The sequence below is a fragment of the Panthera leo genome, chromosome E1 (assembly GCF_018350215.1).
Source record: "Panthera leo isolate Ple1 chromosome E1, P.leo_Ple1_pat1.1, whole genome shotgun sequence".
NCBI classification, from domain to species: domain Eukaryota; kingdom Metazoa; phylum Chordata; class Mammalia; order Carnivora; family Felidae; genus Panthera; species Panthera leo.
In genome coordinates this window covers 3,670,774-3,682,868 of record NC_056692.1, presented here as the reverse complement: position 1 = coordinate 3,682,868, position 12,095 = coordinate 3,670,774, and the positions used below count along the sequence as shown (strand labels likewise).

Genomic DNA, 12,095 nt, shown 5'->3' with positions numbered 1-12,095 from the left:
CGGATCCCCCTAGAGGGCGACAGAGGGCTGGGGTGGCCCAGGAGAGGTGGGCGGAGGTGACCTCTGCCCCGAGGAGATGGCACCTGGCGCAGCGGGCCGCCATCTGGTCTCATCTAGAAGGGCGTCGTGTCCCCTTGACGACACCTGCATCTGACAGACTTGGAGCCTGAGGCCCAGGCTGCCGAGACTCCTGTCCAAAGTCCCCCAGCAAGTCGGGAACCGGTGCCTCCAGATCCCGGGCGGGTGCCCCCTTCCGTGCCCGGATGTGAGGGGCGTGGCTGGCGGGCTCAGCCCCGAGGCCCGACCCCGACCCCACGCCTTCTCGCCTTGCGCGGCGCCCACCCCAGCGCTACCCACGTGGGGCCCCCTCGTGTCAGGAACGTGCCCGAGACGACACAGGGCAGGACCGGCACAGCCCAAGCCAGCCACTGATCATTTCTCACCGCCCTGCTCCCCCCACCCCCCACCCCGCCTTCCGTCCGCTGCCCAGGTCAGCGGGGTCCCAGATCCACGACCTCTGGCACGAAGAAGGGGGTCTGGGGCCTGCTTGTCACCTGGCGGGGGCGGCAAACCCGAGGTACTAATTAGCTTCTGGAACACCCCGTGCGCTGCCTGGAAGCGAAGGAAACGCGTTTTCTAATTGGCTCCCTGCCGGGTGTCAGTCCGAGAGGACGCGGCCCCTCAGAGGCCCGCTCCCCAGTCCTCCCCGGCCCCCCCTGGCTGCTCTGCCGGCCTCACCTAGCCGCCCATCCCCAGGCCGGGTCCCTCCTGCTCCTCGTGCCCCTGGGCTGGCCCAGGTCTGCCCCGGGTAGGGGAGGGATGCCCCCCACTCGCACTTTTCCGGGGCTCTACAGTCCCAGCAGAATACAAAGAAGATTCTCTACAAAAGTCCTGCAATCCAATCACGGGATCTACCCCCAGCCTCAGAGCACCCGTGCGCCCCCTGCACCCACCCCTGTGGGCACCACTCACTGCTTCCGGAACAAGCCTCTCCCCGACGGCCTGACGCCCACCCTGCTGGGCTCTTGGAGACCCTCCCCCTGCAATTCCGTCTCGACACATTTTTGTCCTGCCTGCTGCTTGACCACGCAGGCCTGGATGCTAAGCTGGGGGCTAAAAGCTCCCCAGCTTTTAGGTGACCCCAAGGGAATCAGGATCAGTCTTGGGGACCAGAAGCCCCCCAGGATCTTTGGGGAATAGGAGGGGACAGTACGAGTCCGGGTCTCGAGCCAACAGGCTCTGGGGAACTGTCAGGAGGACGTAAAGGCTGGAGGCACGACAGCCTCAGAGCTCGTCGGCTCCCCGAGGGGACGCCCCACTTCTCTCCTGCCTCTGCTGCCCCTCAAATGTCACCCAGCAGCAGAACCGCGGGTGCCCGGGCAGCGAGTGTGGGGCAGGAGCTGGGGTGGCCTCCGTGAAGTCTTGCAAGGGTGGGCCCGCTGGGCTATTCCTCACCCCTCCCGGCCTTGGGGCAGGACCCGGGTGAGGCTAAAGGTGATTCGAGAGCGGCCGCCCAGGGCAGGCCATTGTGGACCGAGCAGGACAGGCCTCCGTGGACAAGACACCCGCCAGCTGGGTGACACGAGGGGACTGAAGCCAGCCGCCTTTGACACCGCTGCTCTCGGATAATCCATGAGGAGCCAGGGGCTGGCAGGAAGGCGAGGGTCGGGCGGAGGGGTGGGGGGCGGATGGCAGAAGGAATCCCACCTTCCACACCCCCAGAAAAGATGTCCCTGCCGCCCGGGTGCCACGGCAGGTGAGGGGCTTCTGGAGTGGGGTGGGGCCCTCTGGGTTTAGAAAAAGAGGCTGTGCGGCCTGCCTGCTGGTAGGGGACAGGAGACCACTGAGGGGGACCAGGGTCCCTTGGAACATCACAGGTCAGGGAGGCAGAATCCAACATAGTAAGAAGAGAACAAAGTGGGGCCAAGTCAGATAAAACCAGGTGGAAAACAGGAGCTGCCCCGGGAATGTTTTTAAAAAGTCTAATTGTTCCTTCCTTTACTTTGCGATGAGAACAGGGGCTGTGGGCCAACACCTCACGGGACCACCTGGCCCTTCCCTTCCTCCCTGTCCAGTTCTGGGCAGGTGCGGGGGCACAAGGCTCTTCTCTATGACCCCGGGCTCTCTGGGCCTGCGGAGACAGCCCGTGCTTGTCCCCAAGCCTGGGAACACGACGGAACCCTTGGACCTTCCGGCCTGAGGCCTCATCCCTCAGAAGAGCGCCTGGACCTCAGCAGAGGCAGGATGCTTCTGGCGGAGAGGACGCGACCCTACCCAGGGCCCCTCCTTGTGGTCGTCACCAGGGCTCAGAGATGACTCAGGGCCCAGCTCCTTTACCTTTAAACCATCCCAAAGTCTGTTATTTTCCGGTGGAAGGCAGACGTTCCTGCGGGCACTGTCGAGGGGCTTTGGGGAAGGTACTGTGGGCCCCAGAAGGGTCTGGAACGGGGATCCCCACGGCCTGATCACGGCCGGAGTCACTGGGATCATGCTCTGGGCTCCAGTGTGGGGTGTGCACGCGTGTGCGTGTGGGTGTGTGGACAGATGCTCTCGCGGAGGAAAATGAGCAAGTTTTACGAGTTCTCAAAATTCCTTTGGGTTCCCTCGGGCCTCCTCGTTCATTTCGTTATGCTAAAAGGTCCCGACCCCCATCCTTATCAAAGAAGAAAAAAACCACAAAAACGTGTTTGGTTCAAATGGCCGACCCAGGTTAAGACCCAGGTAAGACCCAGGTAAGACCCAGGTAAGACCTGGCCGGACGCCCTTGGGTCGGGGAGGGACGGACCAAGGTTCTCTTCCACCTGCTCTGCTCCCTTCCTCCCCTCCCCTCCTGCCCAACTGCCTGCCGACCAGCAGACGACACCCCTCCTGGGGCGCCCGTCAGGCACCCGGCCCTGTGCTGGCTGCTTGTAGACACAGCCAGCAGGTGCACGGCCTTCATGCTGCACACAAGGAAACGGAGGCTCAGAGAAGCAAGTGACGCGTCCCGGGTTCTACGGAAGGATTGGGGGCAGACCTGGGAAGCTGCACAGACGTGAGAAACCAGAGCAGGGCTGGGGGCCGGGGGGACAGGGCCGCCGAGGCCTCGGATGGGGAACTCGCCTCCGAGAGGCCGACTGCGGAGGGACAGACGGGACTGGGCAACACCCAGCGGGAGCGGGGAGGCGGCGCATGGGGGTGGGCAGGGTGGACCGTCTGTGCAGGAGGAGGCGGCCCAGCCCCCGTCCAAATCGGCCAGGCCCACCAGCCTGGGGGGAGGCCCGGACGGTGGAAGCCACACCGGGCCCAGGTTCAGGGCCCCTCGGGCCCGCATCCAGGCGGCAGTGACCTCCCGGCCTGGTGACGGGGGCCTCGGCTGCCCACATAGATGCCCGGCTCTCCGCACAGGGGCCTTCCCCAGCTGTGCCCACAGATCCTCCTGGGACTTCTGTTCACCGGGCCGGCTCTGAAGTGCCCCCCAGCTCGCTGTGCACATCTGCCCGGGGGCCATGAGGGCTTCCTCACCTCCCGCGGCCTCCCTGACTGCTTCCCACCCACCGTGACCGCAGTCAGGCCTTGCCCCTGCATCACGTGATGTCTGGCCAGCGCAGGCCCCCAGCCAGCACAGACGCGCTCAGGTAGCGGAAACCACAAACCCAGCTCCCGACCACAGGGAGAAGGGGCGCGGGGAGCATAGCCTGGAGTGAGTGACGGGCTGAGTCGCCCCGTTCCCGCTGAAAGGGGCCTGACGGCTCGAGTGACGGGGCACCTGCACGGGGCTCCCGGGGCCGCCAGCCCCAAAGCTCCCGGCTGCAAAACCCCTTTGGTGACCCCCGCAGCTGCGTTCAAAGTTCAGGTACATCAGAATCGTCAGCACGCCCTGTAAAATGCAGATTCCCAGGTCCACGTCAGCCCTGCAGGGTCGACCTCTGGAAGGAAGAGGCTTCAGAAATACGAGTTTTAGGGGCGCCTGGGTGGCTCGGTCGGCTCAGCGTCAGACTCTTGATCTCGGCTCAGGTCACGCTCTCACGGTTCAGGAGTTCAAGCCCCGCACTGGGCTCTGTGCTGACAGCGCACAGCCTGCTTTGGATTCTCTCTCTCTCCCCCTCTCTCTCTGACCCTGCCCCACTCTCTCTCTCTCTCTCTCTCAAAATAAATAAAGATTTAATTTAAGAAAAAGGAATAGGAGTTTTAAACCCTTGGAGCTCCCACCGCCTTTCCTGAAGAACCCCACTTTGAGCACCGGAGGGAGACTCAAGTTGGAAGCCCATAGAATGGATGAGGGCACCGAAAACCAGAGAGGTAAAGCGACTAGTCTGAGGCCACACAGCAGCCCCCCCCTCCCCATCTCCGGGACAGAGTGAAGACCAGAGGCCAGACTGGGCATCCCGGCCGCAGGGGAGTCCCACTGGCCCGGATGCCAGATTCTCCTCCCTGCCAGGGAGAGAACCCAGCCCTCGCACCCCGCGGCCCCTCCCGCCCCACAGCCCCTTGCCTCCGAAGACCCAAGTGGAAGAGGTGACAAGCCCCTTGGGCGTGGGATGCCACCAGCCGGGCCCCTGGCCGGTCACAGGGACTCCACGACCAGCACGCAGCCTGGACCATGTGCAACCGAGCCCCACTCCCGGCTGGTCACGTGGCCCCGCTGTCCCCGCCAGACAAGGGGACTCACACTCACCATAGTCCTTCCTGCAGTATTTTTTCATGTTAATCTTCAGCTTCCCTTTCGAGGCCTTGCAGTAGGAATCACAGTCTGCAGGGGAGGGAGAGCACAGACAAAACCTAATTAGGCTGGCAATGAATAGGCTGCAGGCCGAGTGGGAGGCCTGCCTCCCCAGATACCCAGAGGCCTGCGATACCCTCGGGCCGAGCGGGCGGCCATTCAGGGCAGGCCTGGCCTTCTAAAGAGGCGCCTGGGACAAAGGCCCCCCCCACCCCCCGGGGCCTGACGAATCCCTCCTCCGCTGCCCGCAGCCCCCCTCGGCCTCCGTGAGGGATGCGGGGGGCTCTCGTATTGTGCCACCCAGGGCTTCTGAGCGCCACACAGATTCCCCCCACCCGGTTCTTAAGACACAACTGGAGCCTGATTAAAGCCGATAGAGGCCTCATTGTCACCCCGTGCCCTGGGCCTGTGTCAGGCGCTGGCTTTCATGGCGCGGGGCCTCTGGCTGGGGTCAGACCCCAACAAAAGAGGTCACGGAGGAAATTAGCAGCCCATGAAGCATTAGAAAGCCCCTTTGGTGTCCACTCTACTGGAGTGTGCAAATAGAATGTTCCACGAAGAAGAGTTCAGTTCTAATGGGCCCTACTGCTGAGAGCCGGGGCTGCTGGGCCTGCGTCCGCCGGGTATCACTTCGGGGGCTTCCCGGAGCCGGAGCGTGAGCCAGGCGCGACGTGCGGGCCCTGGGGCCTGCCGAGGTCCAGTCTGCTTCTCCCGGGGGCGGCCTCTGTCCACCCGAAGCAAACCTCCAGCCTCGGCCCAACCACGCCCTCTCCCCCACCAGCTCTTCCCGCTCCGGTGATGCGATTCCTTTGCTGGATCCGTGTGTGATGTGACACCCTCATTAGCGCGACGGCCAGCCCAGCCCAGAGGGGCCCAAGAAGTCGCCCCGGCCCGCCCTGCACCACCGCCTGACGGGTCTCGCTCAGTTCTTGATACGTGGGTGATACTCCCTTCTGGCAGATAAGCAAGCCGGGACTACCCGCCCGGTGCATCTTGGAGAGCCGGTGCCCCGGCTGGGCCTCAGACTCAGATCTGAGATGCTGCTCGATTACTGCACTAGGTTATGCCGAGCAGTGTCTCTGCAAACCAACGGATTCCCTCAAATGTGGGCCATTACGCTCAGAGCTGGGGACGCACACACCGCCGGTGGGGAAGCGGCCTGGGGGCTTGGACGGCCCAGCCTGGTCTAGGAGCAGACACGGCATCGGGCAGTGGATGTGAGCTGGGCACGTGTCCTGGTGACGGGCGAGGAGAAGGGGGCTACAAAGATCACACACACACAAAGAGGTGACCGCCCCAGGAACAGGTGCCATCCCTCACTCTGCAGAGGGGAACACCAAGGCCAAGGTGGGGGTGAGCAATGATTTGTGTGGGGGCACAGGACAAAGCGAGAGCAGCAAATCAGGCCTCCCAGTGCATCTGCCCCCCTGCCCCCATCATGGCTCCGACAGGCAGAAGAGAATATTCAGAGATTTCCCGAAATGTCCTGAGATTTCGCTAAAGCCAGCCTCTGGCCCCATGGGAGGTGGATGCCTCCTTCCAAGTTCTGGAATTCACTGACTGGTGCCTCGGTTGAAGGAAAAACAGCTCCATCCCACTGCCCTGAGGACCATGGGCCTGGCAGCCCCCTGCCCCCTCCTGAACCAACTTCCTGGGGCACCTGGTTGGGTACCAGTCTCAGGAAATGGCGGAGAAAAGCAGCCCCTCCTCCTGTTGCCCTGCGGTCTGAGCGCTTGGACCTGAGCCCTTGCCCACCCGCTGGGAGGCCCCACCCCCCCCAAGATGCCCCGCCCACCTGCCAGGAGGCCCCCCTCACCGGCCAGAAGGCACCTGTCAGGATGCTCCGCCCACTCTCCAGGAGGCCCCGCCCACCTGCCAGGAGGCCCCGCCCAGGAGCACCAGAGGCCCTGAGTGCTGGCTGGCTGGTGACCGCAGCAGGGGCCTCTCGGGACGCAGGATCTGGGCTGTCCAGACACAGCAGCCTGCATTCTGTGGCCAAGCCCGAGAGGTCAATGTGAGGTGATGGTGGCCCGAACGCACACATCAGTGGCACTGGCACCATGACCACCACAGCGCGCTTCACCCGTGGGAACGGCTGCTCTTGGCCACATCTCTGCCAGCTCAGGGACAGATGACGCTCACAGCAAAGCCACCGCTGCGTCTGAACCCGGGTTGTGCGTAAGTCCTTGCGGTCCTGAGCGAGCTGGCTCGAGTCCCTCCCTGCCCTCTCCACTGAGGGAAGCGAATTGGAATACGAGCAGGGCTGGGTGACGTTATTCCTGGGGCAGCCTTGAATCCACTCTCGTCGCTTCCTTATTATTTTTACGAAGGTCGAACGTCGTTGGCCCGCGTCAGGACTTGCATTCCAGTCTGCAGGAAATGCCCCACACCCTGCCTCCCCGGCACTAGGGCCAGACACAACCCCTCCGTCTCAGCCCGGGGCACACAGCCCAGGCAGTCAGCGCTAGTCCCACCTGAAAGCCAGGAAGGTTCCAGAGCATCCGCCACAAGTCAGCCCGGCACCGTGGGGCTGGAGGGACGGTGGCCGGACCCCGTGACACCTTCGGCCCTGGCGCCCTCCTTTCCCTCCTGGTAACATCCACAGCTCCTCCTTCCGGGGCCAAGTATCCACCTGGCACAGAAACCGTCTTAGAACGTGTGGCGTGCATCCCTGCCTAGTGAGACCCTGCTTGACAAAGCCTCGGTGGGTCCCCGTGACTATCGAGACCCAGCACCTCAATGGCAGCCCCTCAACATTACCAACGAGGCACGAGGTGTGAGCCCTCGGCCCTGACAATTACCGCCTTTTAGAGATGAGGTGGTCTGGCTGGAAAACTCCTGCTACTCACACCCCGGTGGTTCCCCACCCGGGGCCCCAGGGGGTGGAATTACCCAGAAGCTTTAAGAAACACTGATGCCTGAGTCCCACTCCCAAGACGTTCTGATTTCACTGGTTTAGGGGGCATGTCCCGATTTTAAGTTTTTATTTATTTATTTATTTAGAGAGAGCGAGCGAGCGAGCAGGGGAGGGGCAGAGAGAGAAGGAGAGAGAGAAGAATCCCAAGCAGGCTCCTAGCCGTCAATGCAGAGCCGGATGCGGGGCTTGAACTCATGAACTGTGAGATCGTGACCGGAGCCAAAATCAAGAGTCGGGTGCTTAGCCAACGAAGCCACCTAGGTGCCCCTGCATGTCCTGCGTTTTAATTTTTTTAATGTTTATTTTATTCTTGAGAGAGACAGAGAGACAGAGCATGAGTGGGAGAAGGATAGACAGAGAGAGACGGAGACACAGAATCCAAAGTAGGCTCCAGGCTCCGGGCTGTCAGCACAGCCCCCGACGTGGGGCTTGAACCCATGAACCATGAGATCATGACCTGAGCTGGAGTCGGACACGTAACTGACTGAACCACCCAGGTGCCCCTGTCCTGATTTTTTAAGTTCCCCAGGTGAGTCTGATGCGAGGCCAGGGTCCTAGGAGTCACTCCTGGAACTAACTATAGGTGTGGAAGGTAGGGCCAGGGTGCCCAGGGCACCCAGACTGGCAGAGGAAAGGCCCAGAGACGTGGTTGTTGACTCAAAGTGGAGGGTGCTCACATAGAGCGCCTGCCCTTACCAGGCACTGGTAAGCATTTACAGTTGTATCTGTTTTCACTTTGGTGTGTGAGTTGTGGGGTGAGAGCAGGGGTCCTATGTCTTTCCTTTTGGTCCACCAGAAACACCTCTTTTTTTTTTAATTTTTAAAAAATTTATTATTTTTGAGAGAGAGAGAATGCACGTGTGAGCAGGGAAGGGGGAGACAGCGAATCTGAAGCGGGCCCTCTGCTGTCGTCAGCATAGAGCCTGACACGGGGCTCGAACTCACGAACCGCGAGATCATGACCTGAGCTGAAGCCAGACGCTTAACCGACTGGGCCACCCCAGTGCCCCCATCAGAAACACTTCTTAGGTCAGTGTGCCCGTTGTCAAAAAACGTTCCCTATCCCCTTCAGAGTTGCCGGTTCCGATTTGGTTGTGGGCTAGGAGTGCAAAGACCAAGACCGTTAGAAGTGTGCAGAAAACACGGGTAACCCGGCTTCGAATGAGGGAAACGGAAACACTCTCCTTTGGGTAAAGCGAATAACGCCCGGAACATGGACACCGTGGCAGCTATCTGGCTGCTTGTGCACTCTTTGTTTGGGTTGTATTCCAGAGAACTGAGGTCACTGGACAAGTGGTCCCTGGATAGGGAAAATGTTCCTGCACTTCCTTCTTTGATCAGATGCACACACAGCTAAGGAGCCTGCTGCGGGACGGACGAGCCACAGCTTTTACACGACGCAGTCCCGACTCCGTCAAAATGGCACATCTACTGGGCAGCTCCCGTGGAGCCTCTCCTCGTTTTGTTCCAAAATAGCTGTAAAGACGATGGGGGGTGGGGGGAAGAAATTCACACTAATGCCAAAAACTAAACTGATAGATGACCCAATGTTGGAATCTGGGAGCAATCTTTATTAATTAAAGGCAGATGGTGGTGAAGCAAGCAAAACCTGTCCCAGGTTCTACCTCGAGATGCAGCCTTTTGTCTGATGAACAGAAAAGATCTTGAAAAAAAGAGAGGACACAGAGGCAAAACCACCAGAAAACAAAGGGGCAGGAAGTGGGTGGGGGCATCGGCGGTGGTTCCCTCCTCCAGGGAAAGGAATCTTTTTTTTTTTTTAATGTTTTATATATTTTTGAGAGAGAGAGAGCGCGCGCACCGCTGAGGGGCAGGGAGAGAGAGGGAGAGAGAATCCCAACCAGACTCCACACTGTCAGTGCAGAGCCCCACGTGGAGCTCAAACTCATGATCCGTGAGATCACGACTGGACCCAAAGTCAAGAGTGGGATGCCCAACCGACTGAGCCGCCCAGGCACCTCTGAACGTGCATTTTTATCAAGATCACTAGTGCAGAGAATGAGGAGACCAGGCAGTGCAGACAGAAGGATAGCATCTCTACAGAGCAAAAGTGAATTGAGGGAAAATGCTGGTAGGACCCGGGGAGCAGGGAGGGAGCTGCACGCATTCCCCCTGCCATCCAGCTTGGAGCTGAGATGAGAATCCGTCTGTCACGCCAGTAGAGGGATCTGCAAATTTTTTTTTGCAAAGTGCCAAACAGCAAATATCTTCGGCTTTGCAGGCCATACGGTCTCTATCACACGTATTCAAACTCTGTCACCACGGCTTGAAAACAGACACAGACGACATGTAACTGAATGGGCATGGCAGGCTAAAAAAGATCTAAAAAGGCACCACCTCTATGCAATTGGAGAAGAAAGCCATAAGGGAAGACCACTTGAGCTGAAGAGACTGTACCATACAATAGTACACAGAGTGTGACACAGGAGAGAAAGAACTGGGAAAACCAAAACCGAAGCCAAAACCTAAAAACTCAGGAGCACCGTTAAAACCCACTTTGGCGGTTGGTGAGATCGAGCCCCATGTCGGACTCTGTGCTGATGGCACGGAGCCTGCTTCAGATTCTCCCTTTCCCTCTCTCTGCTGTGCTCCCCTGCTTGTGCTCTCTCAATAAACAAAAAAACAAACAAACAAACAAACATAAAAAACCCTCCTTTGGAAGCAGGAAAAAGAAATGATACTGGAGAAACCTGATTCAGACACAGAGAGAATAAACTGGAGAGACACTCGTGAATTCTAGAGGAAAAGGTTAAAGACACAGAAACCACAAAAGAGAAAGTGGTAAGGATATAAGAGAGACAGTGGAGCGGGAGACAATGCAGCAGAAGTCAAGTGGAACAGAAACAAGAATCAAAGATTGGGCTCTTGAGCTAAAGGCAGACCTACATACACACAGGGAGAAGGTTCATGGATGTTTTGGAAAAACACCAAGGAAAAGACACCAACACTCAGACATGTCTCTGCACGACATACAAAATACCAGGATGAGAGAAAATTCTATATGGATGAAAAATCAACAACAAGAAGCCGGCCAGATGACCATGGAACAATGCTCATAGGAGGAGGGAAAATCTGTTGGTCTAGGATTTTTATACCCAGCTAGACTGTCTCATATGTGTGCACACCGCAAAGAACAGAAGGTGTTCTTCAGTGTGAAAGATCCCAGACAATATTCCAATCATGTATCCTTTTCTGAGGGAGATACTCGAGAATGTTTTCCAAACAACCATGAAATGATTCAAAAGTAAGAGTTTAAGAGGGGAAGTCTTGGTGAGCCTTGATGAGATTGTACAGTATGAATGCGCCGGTGATGGGCTCTGAAACCAGCCCTTGTGGACATTTCATATTTGGTTCTAAAACTGAAAGCAAATATCAAAATAATTTAAAAAAAAATTTTTAATGGTTATTATTTATTTTTGAGAGAGAGAGACCGAGTGCAAGCAGGGGAGAGGCTGGGACAGAGGGAGACACAGAATCCAAAGCAGGCTCTAGGCTCTGAGCTGTTAGCACAGAACTGGATGTGGGGCTTGAACTCACAAACTACAAGATCATGACCTGAGCCGAAGTCAGATGCTTAACCAACTGAGCCACCCAGGCACCCCTCAAAATAATTTTTAAGTTTTTGAAAGAGAACATCAGTGAATGAGTATATATAAGGACATATGCGTATGAATAACGATAAAACGTAGCCTGAAATTTTAGATCATATTAACAAAGACTAAGCAGTAGAATGGGGTGGGGATACAATTCTTAGTCTTAAGTAGGTAAAAATTAAGAGATGCTGTTTCATTTTTGACGCTAACAAATAAAAGCCATTAGATCAAATAGTGCTTTCAAAAAACTCAAAGGCAACCACAAAACACCAGAGAATACGGGAAATATGTTATAGGTAATATGGGGGCGCCTATCTGGTGAGGTCAGTAGAGCATGTGACTTTTTTTTTTTAAGTTTATTTATTTATTTTGAGGAAGAGAGAGACCAAGCAGGGGAGGGGCAGAGAGAGAGGGAGAGAGAATCCCAAGCAGGCGCTGCACTGTCAATGCAGAGCCCGATGAGGAGCTCAATTTTACGAACGATGAGACCATGACCTAAGCTGAAATCAAGAGTTGGACGTTTAACCAACCGAACCACCCAGGTGTACCAAGCGTGAGGCTCTTGCTTGATCTCATGGTTGTGAGTTCGAGCACCACATCGGGTGCAGAGATTACTTAAAAAAAAATTTTTTTAATAATCATAGGAACTATGTAAAAGAAAAAGAAAAATAGAAAAAGTGGAATATATAAAAAGCAACTGAGGTTAATCAAAATTACAGAAGAGGAATTACAGTTGTTATAGAAAACAACTGGAAATGGAGTCAACCCCTCTACTGAAAAATGGATTAAAAAATATTATATAACCATTTCAGCGGCACATAACTAAATGAAACAATTTGGGGTTTTTTTTCAAGTTTATTTATTT

At 56.9% G+C, this 12,095-nt stretch overlaps 1 protein-coding gene across 1 annotated transcript in view; it reads right to left on the bottom strand.

The window, feature by feature from the left end:
• NTN1 (netrin 1) overlaps positions 1-12,095 on the bottom strand; it is a 169,987-nt gene that overhangs the window by 11,116 nt on the left and 146,776 nt on the right. Inside the window, exon 5 of the mRNA XM_042915378.1 lies at positions 4,658-4,732. Coding sequence (XP_042771312.1) covers positions 4,658-4,732 — 75 coding nt within the window. The remainder of the gene's footprint in view (positions 1-4,657; positions 4,733-12,095) is intronic.